We start from the raw sequence: 22,782 nt of genomic DNA on the forward strand, positions 1-22,782 counted from the left end.
TAATCCAGCCCCGGCTTGGTGGGTAAATCCACTTGTGGGGGGGACCCGAACACAAGGTCCACGGGCGTGCGCAACTCGCGACCGAACATTAACGCAGCTGGCGTCAGCTGTGAGTACTCCTGCACTGCTGTGCGATAAGCCCAAAGCACGAGAGGCAAATGTTCGTCCCAATCCTTTTGACGGTCGCTGGTAAGCACGGCGAGTTGGGTGGTGAGCGTTCGATTGAAGCGTTCCACGAGGCTGTCACTCTGCGGATGAAGGGGCGTGGTGCGGGTCTTTTTCACCCCGAGGCGCTCGCACACCGCCGCAAACACCTCCGCCTCGAAGTTACGCCCCTGATCGCTGTGCAACTGCTCCGGGGCGCCGAATCGGCAGAACACCTCATCCACCAGCACTCGTGCCGTGGTGGAAGCGCTCTGGTCAGGGACAGCAAACGCCTCCGGCCACTTGGTGAAATAATCCATGGCCACCAGCACATACCGGTTCCCGCGATCGGAGATAGGAAATGGCCCAAGAATGTCCACGCCCATACGCTCCATAGGTGCCCCCACCCGAAAGTCTTGCAGGGGTGCCCACGAGCGCTGGGTAGGTCCCTTCTTTGCCGTGCAGACATCGCATCTGTGCACAAAGAGTTCACTATCCGTGTGGCAGCCCGGTCAGTAGAAGCGAGCGCGCAACCGCCGCAGCGTTTTAGTGACTCCGAAGTGTCCCGCACCCGCATGCCCGTGTACCATTCCCAACACTCGTGACCGCAGATTCCGCGGCACCAGCAGCTGAAAAGATTCGCCAGCGCCGCACGGTCGTTCCCAGTGACGGTAGAGTAAACCTCCCCGCAACACTAGTCGGTTGAACTGCGAGTGGAGAGCTTTTTCCTCGGGCCCCAGGTGAGCAACCGTGCCATAATTCGGTCTCTGGCCCGCGTTAACCCACCCCAGTACCCGCTGCAGCGCCGGATCCTTCTCCTGCTCGGCAGTTAGCTGATCACAGTCCATCTGTGGCACAGGCGAAACGGCTACAGGCGATGGTTTACGCGACGCGATAACTCGGCTGCACACCAGATCGGACGGCTGATTACCGACGAGGGCTCCGGAGGACTGCGCAGGGAGAACATTCGGCTTCACGGGGGTCGGAGACTGTTCGATGTCGCAATCACCCACGCGCTCCTCCACCCGCTCGCAGTGCCGACAACCCTCTTTGCTGCACGGCTGGCGGGATAGAGCATCGGCGTTAGCATGCAGTTTTTCCGCTCGGTGCTGAACGGTAAAATGGTAGTCCTGCAACCGCTCGAGCCATCGCGCTAACTGCCCCTCGGGCTCTTTAAAACTAAGCAGCCACATCAGCGAAGCGTGATCGAACCGCAGCAGGAAGGATTGCCCGTATAAATACGGCCTAAAATGTTTAAGGGCCGCGACGACCGCTAGCAGCTCGCGCCGGGTGACGCAGTAGTTCCTCTTCGGTCGTGACAACGCGCGGCTGAAGTAAGCTATAGCACGCTCTTTACCCTCGGAAACCTGAGACAGGACGGCCCCCAGCCCTACATCGCTTGCGTCTGTGTCGAGGATAAACATACAAGATGTATCAGGATATCCGAGAACGGACGATGTGACCAAAGCTTCCCGTAACTGAGTAAAAGCACGCGCGTGCACCCTGTCCCAGCGAAACGGCTGATTCTTTCTTGTAAGCCCGTGCAGCGGACTGGCGATCGTGGCAAAATCCTTCACAAACCGGCGATAGTAAGAGGCTAACCCGAAGTTACCGCGCAGAGTTCTGTCCACGAGATTCAGTACCGCACCCCACCTTTCCAAAATGTCTAAACCCAAGATACAATCATCCTCGATGTCTGCCACAAAGAACGGATGGGAAAGAATGATTGCACCTACTTGTATTAGCACTGTGCGACAGGCCCGTATCTTCAAATAACTTCCCGATACGGTGCGAATGCTCAAAGCCGGGTCCGGCAGCATACAACCGCGCTCGCCTTGGTCTAATACTCCCCAGCGCAGCAGCAAAACCGTAGAGCCAGTGTCCACGAGCGCCCGTAGCGAAACGTTGTCCAGGCCACAGTTCACATAGACACCCGCGCGATTCCCTACGCGTCCTGACCGGAAGTTGAACCCGGCCGTTGGGGAAGCAAAGACGGCTGTAGGAGGCGGCGTCTCCTCGGCTAGTTTTAACGGCTGCTGGAGTACGTTGTCCTCAGGCCTGAGAACATCGCAGCGGTAGTCCGTCAGTCCCTGGCTTCGGCGTGGTCGCGGAATCTCGGAGGCTGAGTCGAGGCCTAGCCGCGACAGGTAGCCCTGTCCCCGGCTAGGTTCACCTACCGAGCGGCCCCGAACGCTCGGCTCTTACGGCGTGGTGGTCTGCCATGATGGGCTCTGCGCGCTTGGCTTCGCACAGCGCCTCAAACAGGAAAGCCGGTGCCGCCAACCGGAGGTGCTCGCGAAGCCGCGATGGCCGAATTCCCCGCAGGAACGCACGCTGTGCTAGCTCTTCCTGCTGGACGGGCCCGAATTCCGGGTAGCCCTGGCGTGCGAGAGATCTCAGGTCCAGCGAGAGGGCCACCCGGACGGCTGTTTCCGCCGGGGACCAGCCCGCGAAGTCAGCGGCTAGCTCCACCTGGGCGATGAATGCGTGGGGCTTGACAGCGCCATTGTAGGACGGCAGGTGCAGCTGCAAGTCGCCTCGCCGGCTGACGGCGCACGGAGCTGTAGCTTGCTCTGGGGTCCGCTCTAACCCGTTACTCTCCATCCCACTTCTGACACCAAATGTAGCGTTTTTACGCCGGAAAGAATGCTGGAGAGACGAGTGAGCTTCCTGGCTGCCCAATGCAAATGGCTGGGAGTATTTTATTGAGCAACGGCACATTCCACAGTCACTAAACAGACATCTAACACACACACACACAACCTGGCCGAAGCCACTACCCCAAACACCTTTCCCCAACACGGTGAACACATCATAACGCCTCCCGCAAAGCATGATGGTCGTCTGTCAAACTCCACCCACGCCACATTATTAATAACAATAATAATAATTTGTGGATTGTGTGTGAAGATCCCTGGGTTACCAAAATTATTATTATTTATTTTTTTCCACAAACCGGCCAAGGTTGTTAAACTCCTCACACTCCGTACAGTAAACAATGAGGTCATCGTCACACACGTTATCGACCCATTAATTTTTCATGGGTTTTAACACTAAACTATCAAGAAGAATATAATTTACTAATGTTGTAACATAAATATTAATGTGAATTTATCTACATTTCCATATAAAATACTGTAGACGTGATTTATTACTGTCGAGAGAACACAAAGCGACTGTGGGAGGAAAACACAGCTTGTGATGGTGAATTCTTCGGGTTTACCTTTACATTCTGTTTATTTTAAGGGTGATGATGTATTAAGTCGAGTTTAAAATGAAATTAAAGTGTTTTGAAAGCATCTTTAGCGTTTTTTTAACTATAAAAATAAGCATTTATTTTTTACCACATTCAAAATTCCCTTTTTTTTCCCCACAATTTGCGTATCGTAACCCCTGCGAATTTCGGGAGGGTCGACTGTATATTTTGTTGCAGTCCTCATACAATTCACTTCTCCTACACAAGACGCTGTGCCGCCTGCTAATGCGTCAATAGTTTAGAGCGCCACCTGTAGGATTATAGTGGAGCAGCTACATTTTATAAACAATCATATAGAAATTACACATTGACTTTAGTTAAAAATAGATTTTGGAGTCAGTGTGGTGATATCGTATGTGATATACATACGCGTTGCGTCATTCAATACAAGGCCCAAATTTACACTGAATTCAAATCAGTGGTTAAAAACAAAAAACAAAAACATGATTATTGTTTTTTTTGGTGGGATTTTGTGACCCAGTTATAACATACTGGTGTACTATTGTACCACAAGCATATGGCTGATACTGGCACATGCGCACACACACACACATCTTACTCAATCATCTATTAATTCTTTATTTATGACCAACTTTAACTTTAATTACGGCTCACACTGTGGTGTCCAGTTCATGTGTGAAAATGATTCCTTACGCTCCCAGAGCCGCTCTCTCACACTCCGAGTCCTGGAATATGTCCGTTCCATCAGGGAAGAAACCCTCCATAGATGTGATCCTCTGGTGATTCAGTACATTCAGGTGGTCAGCTGACTTCATTTTATTGCCCCATAACGTTGCTGAGTCTCGACCTGAGTAACTGATCAACCCCAGATCATAACACTGTCTCCAGAGGCTTGTACAGTGGACACTATGCATGATGGGAGCATCGCTTCATGTCCTTCCCTTCTCACCCTGACACGCCCATCACTCTGGAATAGGGTCAGTCTGGACTCATCAGGTCACATGACCTTTTTCAAAGTCCACTCTTTGTGCTCTCTAGCAAACTGGAATGTTTTTCCTGATGAGTCTCAGTAGCAAGTGGTTTGCTCATGGACACACAGCTGTTTAGTCCCAATCCTGTGAGTTCGTATCACATTGTGTGTGTGTGTGTGTGTGTGTGTGTGTGTGATTTGTCCCATCAGAAGTGGTAACTTTTTTAGGTGGTCCAGGCCGTGTTCACGAGGACAGACATGAAAGAAAACTCTTTTTCAGCCTTAAACCAATTCTTTTTAATTATTCATCCTAAGTATTGAATTATTTAAATTAGCTTCTTTGAAAGTCGCGAGTGACGCAGAGGATGATGAAATGCCAAAACTTAAATAGACAAAGTGTAAAAAATGAAATCTGTCTGTTGGTATAATGTATCTGTAGGGTTTCATGTCAGCTTTACCTTATTAAAGGGACTTTAAGATTCGTTTCTGTCCATAAATAAGCGACGGATGTCATAAGAAGAGCCTTCGGCGATGTCGAGGGTATAATGAGTATTCATTATTTCACGTTATTAGATTATGAGAGAATGTAAAATTCAGCGTCTCCCACTGGTGATGGAAATATCTCGGTTAATTCATTATAGCTTACTAGAGGGAGGTAGAGTGGAATCTTTTGTGTGTGTGTGTGTGTGTGTGTGTATGTGTGGGGGTGTGTGTTTGAGAGGGAGAGACAAAGAATATTCTAGATGTGTCCTGCTGTCTGGCTGCCGGCGCTGAAAGATGAATGCAGGCAGCGCGTGGGACGTCGACGTCGACACAACTGCCTCTGTGCTCTGTTTAGTCCCTACGTGCGGCACTAGAGCGGAGGATTTCAGAAACAAACTGCCAGAGTTGAATTCAAATGTGCTCTCTGTGCTGTTTATAAAAAAAAAGCAACAAATACAAAAGATAAAGATCAGCTATCCAGCATTTGTCATAGCTAAATTAACGTTTAAAAACAAAAACAAAAAAAAAATTTTTGTAGCATTTTTACTATTTTTCAACACCGAGTCATGAATTCATACAAATATTTTAAGCCACCAAAAATAAAATGACTGCATTTTATTGTTTTTTATATATATATTTTTTTATAATCATGAAATTGCCACCTTTTCATTTTATTATTCTTTAATAAGTACATGTACCATGAGTAAACTTTATTCTACAGGCCGTCCCCGACTTACAAACATTTCCCCAGATACGAACGGATCGCGGATCTACTACAGGTTCAATCACAGAAGAAGCTGATGTATATTGTACAAAAAATACATACTGCAGTGCACCAGATACCAATATTTATGATCATATTCACAAGTATGTACAATGTTTTCAGTGTGTAAGTGACTGTAAACAATGTGTAAAGTCCGGTTTATTGTTTGTGAGTGTGTGTTTTGGGGGGGTTGGGGGGGGGGGGCGCTATGGGATGGAGCAGGAGAAATGAGTCAGCCTCACCGCACTTCAATGAATCAGTCCCGGAGCACGAATATAGAAAATCCTGTGAAGCTGTCCTGAAGGTGAATAATCCTAATTTTGGAAAATCCAGAGTTCACAGTCCAGCACAGTGGAAAACAGTTCCGAAACTAAATGGCGTCCGGGTTTCCTCTTGCGATTTAAAGGCGCACAGACAACACTGTTACATTTGATGCGTGATATTAATTTCCTTAGGTGCGGTTACAGTTTTTGGCCACATGATGGCAGTATGTGGAAAGGGGACAGATTTCTCAAATACAGTGATGAGCTTTACATTGTATTTTCGTGTCAAAGGTGTATAAGACTCACTTTGTCGGACTTAAGAACGAATTGAACTTACGAACGTGCTCCTGGAACAGAATTTGTTTGTAAGTCGGGGACTACCTGTATTCTCATAAATTAATAAAAATGCATGTAAATGCAATAAATGGAGAAACATGTGGTTCATTAGTTTCTTTTTTATTGACATGATGACATTAACATTTTGTTTTAATTAAAAAGAAAAAACAATGCTGCATAATTAATTGTCTAATCTATGATTTGTTTACACGGTTCTACTGTGAAAGTCAAAATCACAAAATTGCAAGAAAAAAAAGTGAGAGAACATCAATTTCTAATCATAATGATGATGATGATGATGATGCAACTGGTGGTCCAGATATATTACAGGATTGAGTGAATTTAAGTTTAGACGATTAAGGAAATGCGGAGGAAAGTAATTTACTTCTTAGCTCTGGGATTTTTTTAACGCTTTAATTGGTCCTTATTATTCATTTAATTTAATTCAGTCTAATCTTGTTGTGAACTTCTCCAAAGAATTGCTTTAGGGTTACACACATTCAGAACGCGCATGCTCCTTTTTTTATTTAAAAACCTTAAGAGTATCCGAAGCGTCGTGATGAAGCCAAAGGACAGCGTGGATACAGTAATTGAAGATGGAACGAGTTGCCTAAGCCGACCTTTCCGTCACTGAGCCTCAGGGGTGCTGCTAGCGGGAGAGGAAGAGGAGGCGTGGCAGACGGGAACCAAAAGTACCAGAACCAGTAGAAATGTACGAGTTAAGAACGATCTCTGAAGAAAAGACTCTTGAAGATCTGTAGCTGTTAGAGTGTGTTACGGTCGCGACGAGTCTCTTTTATTTAATTACCTACAGAATGTCTGAGCAGGAGACTCGGGATTTCTTACACTTATATTAAATTCAATAATGGATTTTTTTGACATACTGTAGTTAGCAACAACTGTAGAAAACTTCAGAGAAAATGTGATTTTAATCCTCCCGACTGTGCGGCGGAGACAAGTTTGACTCATGAAATATAGTTTTCTTTTTTTGTCTTTTTTGATGCAATAAAAGCACTTTGGTATGTATTGATGTTTTTAGAAACGTTTGCAGAAAATCGTTTGTGACGAGCGATCGCTCGATGCGTCATTAACGCCAAATTGTGAGCAGAGAGAGACTGTGAGTTAAAGTCATATTGTGATGAGTATTTTACAGCTGGATAAAGTACATTAGATCCCACGCTTGCTTCTGATTGGTCAGAAGTTGTTGATGCAATGAACAGCAGCACAGGAGCAAATAATTTTCCTTTAATATGCTTGTTCAGGTCTAAATTCTCGCTGTATAACCGGAGTAAAAGACTTCAGGGTGTGATGTGATAACACAAAGGGTTTTCCTTATTTATTATCAGGTATAAGTATTCGCTATTAATGCGTACTGCCTCCAACTTGTGCCGTATGCTCAGACCAGATTTGGGATCCTCTGAGGTATAATATTGAGTTTTCTCGCCCCCGTCGCTCAGCACATTCTTCCTGACATCTGTTCTAGCGCTGCCAGATTGTTTGGCAAATCTTTGCACATTCGTCGTGACATTTCTGTTACAACTCTGCCAGATGTCATATGCTGCCTTCGTCAAATCAGCTCTGTAGACCGAGAGGCTCCTGGTGAAACTTTTTTATTATTATTCCAAGCTGATTTTATATTTTGCATGGTTGTCAACAAAACAATTCTGCTTTTTATATATATAAATAAAGTGTAAAGAATAGAGTAGGAATCCTTTCCTCTTTCTACCCAGACACCATAGGCGATGCAAAGCTTTTCACTCAGCTGATCATAACCCAGACTTGAACCCAATGTATCCAACTTACACTACTTTAAAGGTCCCATATTTTACTATTTCTTTAGTTAACAAGGTTTTCAGAGTTTTCCCAAGTGTGTGTTAATACCCCAGCTGTAACAACCCTCAGTTAATGCTTTCGTTCTTACCTTAAACTCCTCCTCCACATGCAAGGGACTCTTATGATGTCATTGATGTCTCATATGATGTCATTAGTTTGTGGTAAAGAATGGTTTAGCTCAAATTTTTTTGTTTTTTATATGTACATTAGAAAAATATCTGAACATCTAAAAAGAACCAAAAGATAATTTTTGTCTGATAGGTCCATATTTATTTTATTCTTTGGGTTTTTTTTGATCAGGAGGAAACTTCACATTTCTACCGAATGTTTTCCTCTTATAAAGAATTATAAGCTCTTAAATAGTACAACCTTTAATCACCCAGTACAATGAAAGAGGTGTCTAAGTTCCATGACAAAATTTGAACTCCGAGGTGCCGGAAAGGAAAATTATGAGCAATAATTTAATGTTTGTACTACAATATTACATAATACTGTAGATAGATCCACTCTTTTTAAAAGAAAAAGGGTTCTCTGAGGGTTCTTTAAAGGATATTTGGTTTATAATGGGTCTCAACTGTTTAATGAACGGTTATACTAGCAGTGTTATGTGATAGGAAAACAAATCTTTGAAGGCTTCTGGAAGAAAGATATATATATATAATTATTTTTTTTTTTTTTTACCTATAACAGTGCTTATAACCATCAGAGAGAGTTCCATGTAGTGTTTTTGGTGAGGACATTTTGAAACAAAGATTAGTTTTATGCCAATCTGTTGCTGTTGTTCACCACCTTGAATTTGAAATAATACACTTAAGATTTAAGCAAAGTCAAGGCTTTCAGCTTCAATTCAAGGAGTTTGACTAAAAGTGTGGCATTAATCATTTGGGAATTACAGCCATTTTTATACACTCATACATTTTGGGGCGCACAAATAATGGAGCAAACTAACAGCCAGTAAGCCAGTTAGTTAAGGATTAATTGTTTACATAATTAATAACTATCATAATTAAGGATTAAGGAGTGCCTTTAATACCTAAATGAGTCTAGAGCCCATGGACATGACTGAATGCTGAGGTTCCTCCCTTACTACGCTTCGCCAGGCCTTTACTGCAGCTGCCATCAGTTGCTGCTGGTTTGTGGGTCTTTCTGTCTGCAGTCTTGTCTTTATTATGTTAAACAGCATATCTTGACTGTTTTATTTCAAATTCAGTGTGATGGTGTACACAGGACAAACGCCAAGTAAAAATGTATCTTTGTTCCAAAATGTATGACATTTTGTTCCTTGTTCTAGCTACTAAGAAAAAAAAAAAGGACCAATTAGTGTCTTGTGTACCGCACACTTGCCCTGTTAATAGATATACCAAACAAAAAAGTGATTCTCCTAGGGTTCTTCACTGGTTCTTTGGATAATACGTGTTTTTTAAGTTCTTTTTTTTTAACAAAAGTTGTTTTTAAATGTTCTATATAAATCATTTTACCTGAAAAAGTGGCAGTGTTTGGAAAATGTCAACCAGAATGTTTTGAGAATTTAATTGTTGTTCTATGATATGTTTGAGCAGAACTACTTGAGAATCCCTTAAGGAACTTTTCTTCTTTTTATAATATTACTGTATGTATATTCCAAGGGCACCCTCATGCATAAATCTCCTTTTTTTTCCAGATCATCTTCCGTAAGATCAGTGATGTGAAAAAAGAGGAAGAGGAACGTCAGCGCTCAAAGAACGAAGTTCCGCTGACCATCCCTGTGGACCATCCAGTCCGAAAACTCTTACAGAAATTTAAACAGCAGAAGGAGCTTCGCAACCAGGAGGCTTCAGTCCAGATCGATGTGGAGAAGAACCAGCATCAACTACACACACACAGCTTCCAGCTCCGATCACACGCTCAGCTACAACACACACACACATCCATCCCCCAGACCACACTGCATGCGGTGCAGAACGGGAGATCTAGCATAGGTTCCTGTAGCAGCGTGGTCACCATCTCGCAGATCACACCCATCCAGAACTCTTTGTCCTTCTCCAAACCTGGCGACCCACTCAAACAAAACAACTGCGATGTCATGGAACTGAAGCCTGCTGGAGATCAAACCCCGAGCATGAAACTGAAGCTGAGCAACACCGCGCGGACCAAACCGGTCGCGGCTGGTCGTGGGTGGATGCGACTGAAGAACAACATGGGCATCCCGAATTCACCACCACAAGAGGGCAGGAAAGAAGGGCTGAACAACGTGACAAAAGCGGCGTCTATAGAACGGCTCTCGCCCGAGGTCAAGGTGCAGATGGAAGGCGTCGTGGACGTCAACGGGTCCAGAAAGAACTCGCTCCGTAAAACAGACTCATGGGATAGCGGGTTGACCCAAAGTGATCAGAGACTTGATAACGTAGAAGAAGTGCAAAGTCCTGTAACGGGCGATGGCAGCTGTGGTGGAGGAGAAGGACTACCGAGGGAGAGGTTCTCACACCATGAGATGTCTTTTCAGACCACGCTTCAGGAGGCAAAGCTGGAGCTACGTAGTGAGATCCAAGCTTTGGGTTCCAGGATGGCCGTTTTAGAGGAACATGTAGGCCAGATCCTCAGACTGCTCTCAGAACAGAACGATTCGTCGGGTCAGACGTGTACGCCCCAGATACACAGACCCAAATCCCGAACAGAAGAACTTTTCCATGTCTCTAACGCACATAGTTCTGATTCAGATAGCGATGAAGTTGTGATCTGAGCAAGGGCAGAAACGAACCCTGAACCAAACTAAAATGAACCTCCTAAAGGCCGGGTCTTTGTGTGAATAAGGCGGGCTTTGCTTGGAGGTTCTAAAAATTAGAAAGCGTCACAGAAAATTGACGAGTCCCCCAAAAGCGAGTGCTTAAACAGTGGACGGTGGGACCGGTGGAGCAGTGTGTGTAGACTGGAATCTCGGGACCTTCGCTAGAAAACTTTGCACAACACTCATGTACTTTTTAAGACTGAGAAACTACTGAGAAGCTATTTTCTGATTTATTTTTTAACTCTGCATGTACAGACAAGTTCTGGTTTGCCAAAGACAAAAAGCCTATCGATCGGTGATAATATTTGTACGATACTCTACAGTACATGCTTGTATATTATGCAGATGACTGCATGCCTATTGAAGTTTGCTTATTCACTCTGATTGTCTGGATGATATTTATTCAGAATATGGAGAGTTTTAAATAAACTAAAAGGAAAAGGAAACCAAGTCACACTTTTATTCACACTTATTCCGTGTCCCAGGGTAGAGTAACGCTCCTGTCGGAAAGCGCTATCCACCCTATTACACATGCGTGAGCTCCAGTGATTGGCTAGTGACCAGTGTGATTGACAGGTCAGAGCAAGTGTGTACCACTCACTCCGAGAGTAGAGCTGTGTGATTTAATGATCAAATGCAATTTATGCGACTTTTTGTTGCACGATTTAGCAAATTGAGCGAATTGTTGGTTTAGAATTGATTCACACTTTTTAAATAACTTAAGTAAACTTATAAACATTAAATGGTCTAAAATTTACAAGTTTCTTAAAAATGCCCCAGAGCTTTACCAGCAAATAGAAATCCTGTTCATTTTCTTTATATACTCATGTTTTGTGAGAGTATCTCTCTTTTTTTTTTCTTTTTTTTTTAAACTGGAGTGTTGAGCAGAAGACTGGCAACAGAAAAACAGTTTACCGTTTTGTATCAGAGATAATTTTCAAACGTTCAAGAACGCAAGTTACACAACATTTATGTATTTTTTCTATTTTGACTTTTGACTCTGTCACTCATTGTCTATACCGCTTAATCCTGTATACAGGGTTTCAGAGGGCCTGGAGCCTATCCCAGGAGACTTAGGGCACTGTACACCTAGACAGGGTGCCAATCCATCGCAGGACACACACTGCAGGAAATTTGGCGACGCCAGTCAGCCTAATCTGTATGTGTTTGGATTGTGGAAGGAAACCGGAGTACCAGTGGGAAACCCAGTAAGCATGAGAAGAACATCCAAACTTCGGGCACACAGACCCCAAGGTGGGAATCGAACCCAGAACCTTTTAATTGTTCAAAACCTTTAAAAAATATTACTGCTTGGAATCAATGAAACAGAACGCTGGAGCGTGCATTGCATGAATGATTACATAATTATACGGTATAAATTATAACTATAACTGGTTTGTTCCTGTCGCACTACAGCTCTGTCATTCGGCTCAGTTCAGCAGTTTGCATTTACAAAACAAAGAATACTACAGCCTTATACTACTGTGCATTACATTTACTTCCTGCAGTCGAGTCAAAGCTAAGCAGGTGTAAATTGCGTGCCACGATCCAGCATAAGCGAGATCTGGCACAACATGAACCCAGTTAAAAAGTCTCCTTTGAACCTAGCAGGAGGTGTCACACTCACGTAACGAAGCAGGAAAAAGTTTTTGAACTCATGTCTCAGGTTGGAAAAATTCAACACCTGGTCTGATTTACATCAGAACCGCGAAGGCAAAGTGTGAGAGCTCGGAAACCGGTGAGCTCGTATTATATCCGTCTAACGAGTTCATCTTTCAACAAGAACATCTGCACATACAGTACAGCTGCTCGCCACGGACACCAGAGCGACTGATACACCTGTGAAACAACCTCAGTTCGGAAAAGTCTGGAAAGTTTCTTCTTCAGCGAGAGAAGCCTCGGGTTATGTTAATGCAATCCTGTCCACATTACCGCCCACATCAGCAGCTGTAAGTTGGCTTAATCTTGTTTCTTTACATGCATTGGCATCAATTTTCTTACCACACTGCGTATAAAAGTAATCTATTTATTGTCGTCCTCCAGTGAAGTTTTACGAGACTGATGATCCAGGGTTTAATTCATTTGTGGTCAAGGATGCTCTGGACTACTGGAAGAGACAGAATTAGATGACACAGTGAGTAAGGAATGACGCATTTAGGACAAATTAATCAATGAAAGCATGATGAGATGAAGCGGGAGCTACTGCTAGACTCCGATGTTAAATCATTTTCATTAACGGCACGTCACGACACGTTTTACTCCCCTTAAACTCCAGCTAATTGCCAAAGATTATTCTATTTGTACTTATTCAAGGACAAGATGCTTCACTTTTTATCAGTCATACAGTATATGAAATTTCCATTAGTTTCTGTTCTCATGAACGTTATAACAGCTGGACACACATCAACACCCTGTCTGAAAACTTTAGGTTACTTCTTTAACTTTGACTGTTACAAAGGGCTGAGACTGAAGTCTCATTCTAGGTCTGTGTCAGTGTCAGTATATGTGTCTGTGTCCTGGTCAATGTCTGTGTCAGTGTCTGTGTCATTCTCAGTGTCTGTGTCCATGTCAGTGTCCAGCTAAGTGTCTGTGTCAGTGTCTGTGTCAGTGTTTGTGTCTGTGTCCAGCTAAGTGTCCGTGTCTGCACTATGTCAGTGTCAGGGTGCCAGTGTCAGTGTCCAGCTAAGTGTCAGTGGACACACTACTGTATGTCAGTGTCAGGGTGCCAGTGTCTCAGTCTCAGTGTTCAGGTAATTGTCTGTGTCAGTGTCTATGTCCGTGTCAGGGTGCCAGTGTCTCTGGCAGTGTCTGTGTCATTATCAATGTCGGTGTTCGTATAAGTGTCTGTGTCCACATCAGTGTCCAGCTAAGTGTCTGTGTCAGTATCCATGTCAGTGTCTGTGTCAGTGTTTGTGTCTGTGTCCATGTCAGTGTCCGGCTAAGTGTCTGTGTCAGTATCCATGTCAGTGTCTGTGTCAGTGTTTGTGTCAGTGTCCAGCTAAGTGTCAGTGTCTACACTATGTCAATGTCAGGGTGCCAGAGTCTCTGGCAGTGTCTGTGTCATTGTCTGTGTAAGTGTCTGTGTCTATGTCAGTGTCCGGCTAAGTGTCTGTGTCAGTATCCATGTCAGTGTCTGTGTCAGTGTTTGTGTTAGTGTCAGTGTCCAGCTAAGTGTCAGTGTCTACACTATGTCAATGTCAGGGTGCCAGTGTCTCTGGCAGTGTCTGTGTCATTGTCTGTGTCTGTGTAAGTGTCTGTGTTTAGGTAAGTGTCTGTGTTAGTGTCAGGGTGCCAGTGTCTCTGGCAGTGTCTGTGTCATTATCAATGTCGGTGTTCGTATAAGTGTCTGTGTCCACATCAGTGTCCAGCTAAGTGTCTGTGTCAGTATCCATGTCAGTGTCTGTGTCAGTGTTTGTGTCTGTGTCCATGTCAGTGTCCGGCTAAGTGTCTGTGTCAGTATCCATGTCAGTGTCTGTGTCAGTGTTTGTGTCAGTGTCCCGCTAAGTGTCAGTGTCTACACTATGTCAATGTCAGGGTGCCAGAGTCTCTGGCAGTGTCTGTGTCTGTGTAAGTGTCTGTGTCCATGTCAGTGTCTGTGTCAGTGTTTGTGTTAGTGTCAGTGTCCAGCTAAGTGTCAGTGTCTACACTATGTCAATGTCAGGGTGCCAGTGTCTCTGGCAGTGTCTGTGTCATTGTCAATGTCAGTGTCCGTGTCAGTGTTTAGGTAAGTGTCTGTGTTAGTGTCTATGTATGTGTCAGTGTCTATGTCCGTGTCAGGGTGCCAGTGTCTCTGGCAGTGTCTGTGTCATTGTCAATGTCAGTGTCCGTGTCAGTGTTTAGGTAAGTGTCTGTGTTAGTGTCTATGTCTGTGTCAGTGTCTATGTCCGTGTCAGGGTGCCAGTGTCTCTGGCAGTGTCTGTGTCATTGTCAATGTCAACATCAGTGTCTGTGTTCATGTCAGTGTCCGTGTCTGTGCACGTGCCAGTGTCTCTGGCAGTGTCTGTGTTATTGTCAGTGTCTGTGCATGTGTCAGTGTCCAGGTAAGTGTCTGTGTCAGTATCAGTGTCCATGTCAGTGTTTGAGTCAGTGTCTGTGCCCCTTTTAGTATTAGTGTCAGTATTAGTATCTGTCTAAGTATTAGTCTCAGTATAAGGGCTTGGATCAGTATCCGTGTCAGTGTCCAGACGAGTGCCTGTGTCTGGGTCAGTGTTATTGTCTGTGTCAGTATCAGTGTAAAATTCAATGTCAGTGTGCCAGTGTCTGGGTCAATTTAATTCAATTTAAGTTTAAGTTTTATTTGTGTAGTGTTTTAGCAACGCTCATTGTCGCAAAGCAGCTTTACAGAATCAAAACTATTGTAAAAAATGGGTATAAAATGTGTGAGAAAATGTACATAAATCAAAATGATCAGATTGTCGGATTACAGTGTCAGTGTCCCAGTCAGTGTCAGTGTCCCAGTCAGTGTCAGTGTCCGGGTCAGTCAGACTGTCTTACACTTCAGTCCTCTGTGTCTAGAGGACGTGACTTTTCCTCCTGCATGGTGTTGCTCCCTGTAACACTGAGTCTGTTAGTGCCAGGACTCTCTCTCTCTCTCGCTCTCTCTCTCTCTCTCTCTCTCTCTCTCTTTCGCTCTCTCTCTCCAAACTGTCTTCACTCTCTTCCCTTTGATTCTTTCATTATGTTTCCACTGTCTTTTTCAGCCTATTTCCTCTCTTTCTCTGCATTTACTCTCTTTTTCTCTTCATCTGTTTCTTCGAGCCCTGTCTCATTACAGTGTGTCTCTTTGTCTTAGCCTCTACTCTCTCTTTCCTTCTTTCTTTCTTACCCTCGTTCTTGTTCTCCCTCGGCCCTTCTCTCATCATCATCATCATCATCATTGCATTCTCTCTTTCTCTTTTTTATTCTCTTCACTCACACTCTCTCTGTCTTTTCTATACCAGCCTTTCCTCTTTCTCTCTCTCTCTCTCTCTCTCTCTCTTCCATTACACTGCCCCCTCTCCTCCCCCTCTCCTCTTTTTCTCTCACTTTCTCCTTCAGCACTGCAATATATTTCAATCAACATTGTATTCCTTCCTTCTTGTCGTCTCTTCTTCCCCATCACTCCTACTACTGTTTCTCTGCCTCCTCTTTCTCCTCTTTCTTTTCCAGTTGTTGTTTCAATCCAAGTCTCTTTTGTTCTTTGTTTGCTTTCTCTCATACATCTTTATCTTTGTGAGATTAGATCTCATACACGTCTGTACGTTTTCTCTTCATCTTCTTTCTCCTTCTCATCTCCCTCATTTTTCTCTTTTTGTCTCCATGTCTGTCCTCGATTTTCTTCTCTGCCTGTCCTTTATTCCTCTGTCCTTCCCCACTTTACTTAAACTTTCTTTCTTTTCTTCCCTCGCTTTTCTGACTCAGAAGTCAAATGTATTCTAATGTCTTAAGTTTTTTTTTTTACAACCCTCTATAACACGTTCCCCATTTCCTCTCCTCCGTCTCCTCCTATTATTATGTCTCTTCTCCTCCTGTCTCTGTCACACCAGACAGAGACAGGTTGTGTGTGTGTGTGTGTGTGTGTTAGGATTTTTCGTTGGAAGTAAATAATACGAATCATATTAAAGGAGCAGTTTGTTATTTTTTGAGCCCTCTAGTGCCTGTGAGGAGAACTGCAGCTTAAATTGAAACATCAGAACAGGATTAATTGAACAATTGATTAAGTTGCAGTTGCTCACAGTACAATCTAAAGTGAAATATAAAAGTCACTATATTCTGTATTTGCTCAGACCTTTTCTTTCTTTTCTTCCCTTTTTTTGTAATCTCTCTCTCTCTCTCTCTCTTTCTGCTCATGCGCCACGCTTCTACTTCTTCTTCTTCTCCTCGTCCTGCCTCTCTTTTCATATGAATCACTAATTCTTCCTCTTTTTTTGGATTATTTTCCCCCTGGTGTTTATTCCTTGTTAGAAAACATGAAGCGATCGTGCCGAGCCAAGCAGGTAAAAGTCACTCATAAAGTCACTCGTCTGCCTCAGCTCGACGTTTTCTCATTAGCAGTTTTAATTCTGCGTCGTCTCATCGTCCCTCCTGGCTCATAATGGAGACGAGATATAAATTAGATCGGAAACTCCTGGAGTAGTCTCGTTACAGCGCAGGTGGGCAGAAGTCAGGAAGCCGGGGAGGAGGACGTGAAAACAAGAGGATTTAGTGATTTAGTGTGTGTGTGTGTGTGTGTGTGTGTGTGTGTGTGTGTGAGAGAGTAAAGAAAATCCAGAAGTTCCTCATCATTACACAGCAACTGTTAACTCTGACACAGTGTGATGTAATTTATAAGTAGTTATTTTGTGAGCTAGCAGCAGTGGAACATCTCGTGATCTTCTGATAATCGCACAGTTATTAATAAAACGTTAACGTTTAACCCATTTACAGTCGGTGTAATGCTAATAGAATATTATAGAGAACATTTATCTGGTCTCAGAAACCAACAGATCTCAAGGAGAATTAATCCCATCATCCTATCATCTTATATCCCTATATACTGTATGGTTTCTGTTCTCTCTCCCTCTCTGTGAATCATTAACGCCCAGCTGCTTTTTCCACAATAATCAGCTTTTCTCCTCCGTCTCTTTCTCCACGTATCATTCCGAATGTGCTGATTTTTCCCCCATTCAGCGCTTAATTGCACGGAACTGATCTGACACAAAGAGGGGGGTAATTTTGTCATTTACACCCACCGTGCCTGAACGCGGGCTGAGGTGCAGCCGGGGGTAAAGTTTAGCGATTTGGACGACTTTCCAGCAAAAGTGACGCCAGAATTCAAAAGACAGCTTGAATTTACTTTAACCTGAAAAAAAATCCCGCAGTCAGAACTGTAAATCTGTGTTTATTGACTGCGTCGAGCCTGTGCGGGTCCTCCAGCCTCCGGCGCTGATGAGTAAAGAACAGCGTTAGCTTCTGTCTCCTCGCTAGGACAGACAAGCGAAACATTCGTACGCCGTTCACAAGAAGTGTCGCGTCGCTGCGGGAAGTGAGTCAGTGATGGGGTGATGTCATTAGGTGGAGTTACATTCAAATACATACAGTAGTTTTTATTTAATTTAAGGAGCAATAGTGTAAAACGTTAGCGACTATGACTTAATGTGTGACGTAGTGAGGGAGGGGCGGACGGAATGAGAGAGGTGTTAAAGAGTGGGTGATGAGTGAGTGAGTTACAGAGGAAGGGTATAAATGAATAAATGAATAAAGAAAAGTATGAGTGAGTGAGAGAGTGACTCAATGTGTAAGGGAGCTATAATGTGAGAGTATGAGTGGGTGAGGGAGGGAGTGAGTGCCTGAGTGAGTGGATGAATGAGAGGATGAAAATTAATGTAAGCGGGTTATTAGGAAGGAGTGAGTGAGTGAGTGAGTGAGTGAGTGAGTGAATTAGTAAATTTACAATGTAAGGACATGAGTGGTTGAGTGAGTGAGTGAGTGAGTGAGTGAGTGAATGAATGAATGAATGAGTTGCATGTGGAAGTATAAGTGAAAGAGTGAGTATTGGTGTAATGAGAGAGGATTAATGAGATGAATGGATGAATAATTGAGTGGGTGAATGAATAAAGTGGTGTGAGTGAGTGAGTGAGTGAGTGGATGAGCAGGTGAACAAGTGGATAAGTGAGGGACTTTGTCTGTGGTAACAAGTGGGCAAGTGAGTAGGCTGCTGTATTTGTAAGGGAGATATTATGAAGGGGCGTGCGTGAGTGAATTAGTAAGGTTTACAATGTGAGGATATGAGTGAATAAGAGAGTGAGTGAATGAATGAATTATAGTTGGGAGTGTGAGTGAGTGAGTGAGTATGTGAGTGAGTGAGTGAGTGAGTGATTGAGTGAGTGAGTCAATTTGTAAGGGAGTCATAATGTAAAGTTATAAGTGGGTGAGTGAATGAGTGAATGAATAGATGAATAAAATGTCAAACATATACTGTGAGTGAGTGAGTGAGTGAGTGAGTGAGTGAGTGAGTGAGTGAGTGAGTGAGCAGGTGAACAAGAGGATAAGTGAGGGACTTTGTGGGTGGTTTGGCGTTATTATGAAGGCGTGAGTGAGTGATGGAATTTGCTCACTTCTGAGTGTAAAAGTGAGTAAGTAAATAAATTAATAATGGAGTTAAATTTTGAGTGAGTGAGTGAGTGAGTGAGTTGGTAGGAAAATGAATAACTGTGGATGCACAGGCTAATAAATGGGTGAATAAATAAGTGAGTGAGTGAATGATGTGGTGAATGTGTGAACAAGACACGTGTATGAGCAGGTAAACTACTGGACTGACAGAATGGATGAATGAATGAATGAATGTGTGAGTGGGATGAAGGAGTAAATCTGAATGGCAGCATAAGTTATATAGTGAAATATTAGATGCGCGAATGAACAAATTGAGTAAATGAGTTAAATTTGATGTATAAATGGATAAGTGAGTGAGTGAATAAGTGATTTGGGTGATGGGAAAATGGTTCAGAGTTGTATCCTTTCATGCCTTTTTTTGCACAAATCTGTGTGTGTGTGTGTGTGTGTGTGTGTGTGCATACATGCAAAAAAAGCCTCAAACTTGCCTAAGGACACAGCACTGTCATGAGTGATTTGATCAGTTGTATTTTTCACCCAGAGCATGAAGAGATGAAGCGCCGGCTGCGTTTCTGTGTCACTGTGTGAGCTCGTCATCTTCAGTGCTTCTTTTTCATTTCTTCTTTTTTTTACTATCATCACTCATTATCTCTTTACATATAAGGCACAAAAACATTGAGTTATTTTCAGATTTAAAAAAACATGCTTATTTTATTTTATACAGCTTGTTTGTGTGTGTGTGTGTGTGTGTGTGTGTGTGTCAGGATTCTTTCGTTGGAAGTAAATAATACGAATCGTATTAAAGGAGCAGTGTGGTATCTTTTGAGCCCTCTAGTGTCTGTGAGGAGAACTGCAGCTTAAATTGAAACATCAGAATCCGATTTATTGATCCCATCGGGTAAATTGTTGCAGTTGCTCACAGTATAATCTAAAGTGGAATATAAAAGTCAGAGACAGAAACATTTAAACACATAATAAACAAATTAGAGCCAAACATGGAAAGATACTGTTGCTATTCACAAATTTGCTATGGTTTCCTTTTCCTTTCTCATTCAGATTGTTGGTTTAACAAGTATAGAAAGCTCAAGAGAAAAGCAGATTGAGGGGATGCACTCGTTGTGCTGGTCACACACACACACACACACACACACACGCATCAGGCCCACGGGGTAGATGTAGGACGGACCCACGCGGGCCGAGCAGTTGGGCAGCTGCACGGTGATGGTCTCGATTAAGGGTGGGTGCAGGATGGGTTTCTATGGAGACAGACACAAGAGAAGAAGACGGTGGTGTGACGGGAATGATTCCGTTGTTGTTGTTGTTGTTGTTTTCATGAATTAACAATTACGAGGCAGGAATGAAAAATTTGGAGGCATGCTGTTAAAGGAAAATAACCAGGGAGTTACTGCGATCATTTTCCTTTACACAACAGTTACTTATGATCTAAGCGATCTGATTGGACAAGAGGCGTTCTACAGGTGGTGATGATGGACGATAACCCCACTGCGACATTTAATTATATGTCACTCATCACTCAGTCATCTTCTATACCGCTTTATCCTGTATTCAGGGTTAGCCGGGACCTGGAGCCTATCCCAGAAGGCTAAGGGCACGAGGCGGGGTACAAGCCATCACAGGGGCACACACACATACATACACACACTCACACAGCCATTCACACACTACGGGAAATTGGGGAACGACAATTAGCCTAACCTGCATGTCTTTGGACTGTGGGAGGAAACCAGAGGAAACCCACCAAGCACGGGGAGAACATGCAAACTCCACACACACAGAGACGGGAATCGAACCCAAACCCTTAATAACCCAAATAGTGCCTTACTCGGATGGGATTGGTTTCTGGAAATGCGGTGTGTCTGGATTGGATTCAGATGAACTGGAGATCTCACCTGAGATGGGAGTGTCTTCATCATGTAGATGTGATCACGACTACCAAAATATTAGCGCAGTCAGATTGTCTGGTTAAAGGAGAGAAGGTCACATGACCATGATGTGTCTGTACAGTACGCTGTATCTGTTTGGAGAGCTCAATAACTCGACTAAAACTCCAGACGATGTCACTTTTAACTTCAATGCCGTATTAAAACATTTCTACGTTTTTTTTATTTCAAAGTAATGATGTAATCTTTATAAATAACTACTGACCTGACATATTTGGGTGAGACTACAGTTCCAGCGTAACCTTATATTTGAGGAATGTGCGATACTCCGGCCTATAAGACACATAACACACTCACACAGAAATTCGTACACCAAAACTCCACTTCTTATGACTCTTTTGCCTCACAGACTTCCAACACTGCCACTTCACACACCGTGCTGTTTCTCCTCCTAACGTTGAATCGTTAACACTTCCAGAGTAATCTCTCGAGTTAATGCAGTCATTTAAATGCAATAACTGCGCTATGTGAGATGATCAGAATATTATGACGTCTGAATCAGACATAATACCTTCATCAAATTTTTATTCCTTATTAACTTGACTGAGTGGAACTTTTTTTTCGAGAACATTTATATACACAAATAAAAAAGCTTCATGACAAACAAACTTTTTTAAAATTTTTTTGGAGGGGTTTTAATGATTATTTTTTGGTTAAATGAGGTGCTCAAGCCTTCTCATACAGAGTACAATCACACTCAATAATTCACAAGCAATGAAAAATCGCTGAATTCTTCCGATCGACATGGTGCAGTACACGGGTCCACAGGTTTATATCGTGATCATGGTGAATCTCACACTGTATCTCACTGTATTACGCGTCTCTAAAAGCTTTGCGATTGCTTGGAAAGCTCATTTACGTCTCAAAATAATGACGAAATGCAAACAGTAGATATTACAACCGTTGGAGGTTTTCCGGTTTTCATAGGTTTGGTATTGCAGGTATGAGTGTTAATTAAACCTTATAAACTTTCCTAACAATTTAACACATGATGTGAGTCTAGACACCTCTAATGGTTTTCTACAAGAGTGTGTAATACGGTCTGTAATAGTGCTCTTGAGATCATAAGCTGGTTTAATGATGGTTCAGGAGGACTAATCGACTAGCCACTGAATATAATGATATAATGCGCATAAAAATATGGAACACGTTAATGGTTATCTAGACAGAAGTGGACAGTAATTTTAAAAAAAAAAATATATATATATATATATATATATATATGGTTTAATTACTCGATTAGATGATTAGTAAACTGGAATCTTCCATTATTGTCTGGTGTTTGTGTCACCTCTCAGGTCTCACAGCGCCCCCAGCAGGTGTCAGTTGTGATCTGCAGTCTCCCACATCCTGGCCTCTAAACCGTGAAGGTGAATTCTCTGACAGCGCGCCACCCGCCTGAACATGGCTCCATGAGCGGTTTCGCTGATGATCCACAGAAGGCGCTGTGATGGAGAGTTATGAGGTCGTTTCACCAGATGCGCATCGAGCCTAGTTTTATACTGTTTAGAAATTCCCATCTAGGAAATCTATTTTTGGCGAGGGCCGGACGGAATCCATGCGATTCAGCCAACACGGCTTTGTATCAGACATGATCTACTGCTACTACTGAACATGATCAAACCTCTGATGACCGTTTAATTCCTCATAATAATCACACGGAGGCATAAACGGATTGAACGTAGATGATGTTATTTAGCAAATTAAAATGCCTAGTTGTTAATATGATGATTTATGGAAGGAGTCTCCAGTGTCGTGGCTTTAAATTGTACCAGTCAGAAGGGAAAGATGTAACATGAAGTTTTTTAGTCGACTTCAGAACAGAGTCTCAGTAACATGACAATCCTGAAGATTGTCCCTGAAGAGACCCAACAGGGTCTCACTTATTTTATTACATTTAACTTTTTACTACATCTATTGTAATGTTTAATGGATTTACCAAATATAATGTGATGTTCTTCATTCATTTACAAAAGTT

General features: G+C 43.1%; 1 protein-coding gene across 3 annotated transcripts in view; it reads left to right on the top strand.

The window, feature by feature from the left end:
- The window catches only part of kcnh5b (potassium voltage-gated channel, subfamily H (eag-related), member 5b), a 57,294-nt gene extending 46,203 nt beyond the window's left edge, over positions 1-11,091 (top strand). The window contains exons 11-12 of one of the 3 annotated variants that reach the window (XM_053502217.1): positions 9,670-9,878; positions 9,963-11,091. In XM_053502217.1, the coding sequence (XP_053358192.1) occupies positions 9,670-9,878; positions 9,963-10,728 (975 nt within the window). In that variant the 3' untranslated portion in view covers positions 10,729-11,091. Of the gene's footprint in view, positions 1-9,669 lie in introns of all 3 variants that reach the window. The other 2 variants (XM_053502216.1, XM_053502215.1) reach the window with 2 other exon arrangements.
- The last annotated feature ends 11,691 nt before the right edge of the window (positions 11,092-22,782 follow it).

Source organism: Clarias gariepinus, chromosome 8 (genome assembly GCF_024256425.1).
Source record: "Clarias gariepinus isolate MV-2021 ecotype Netherlands chromosome 8, CGAR_prim_01v2, whole genome shotgun sequence".
Lineage (NCBI taxonomy): Eukaryota > Metazoa > Chordata > Actinopteri > Siluriformes > Clariidae > Clarias > Clarias gariepinus.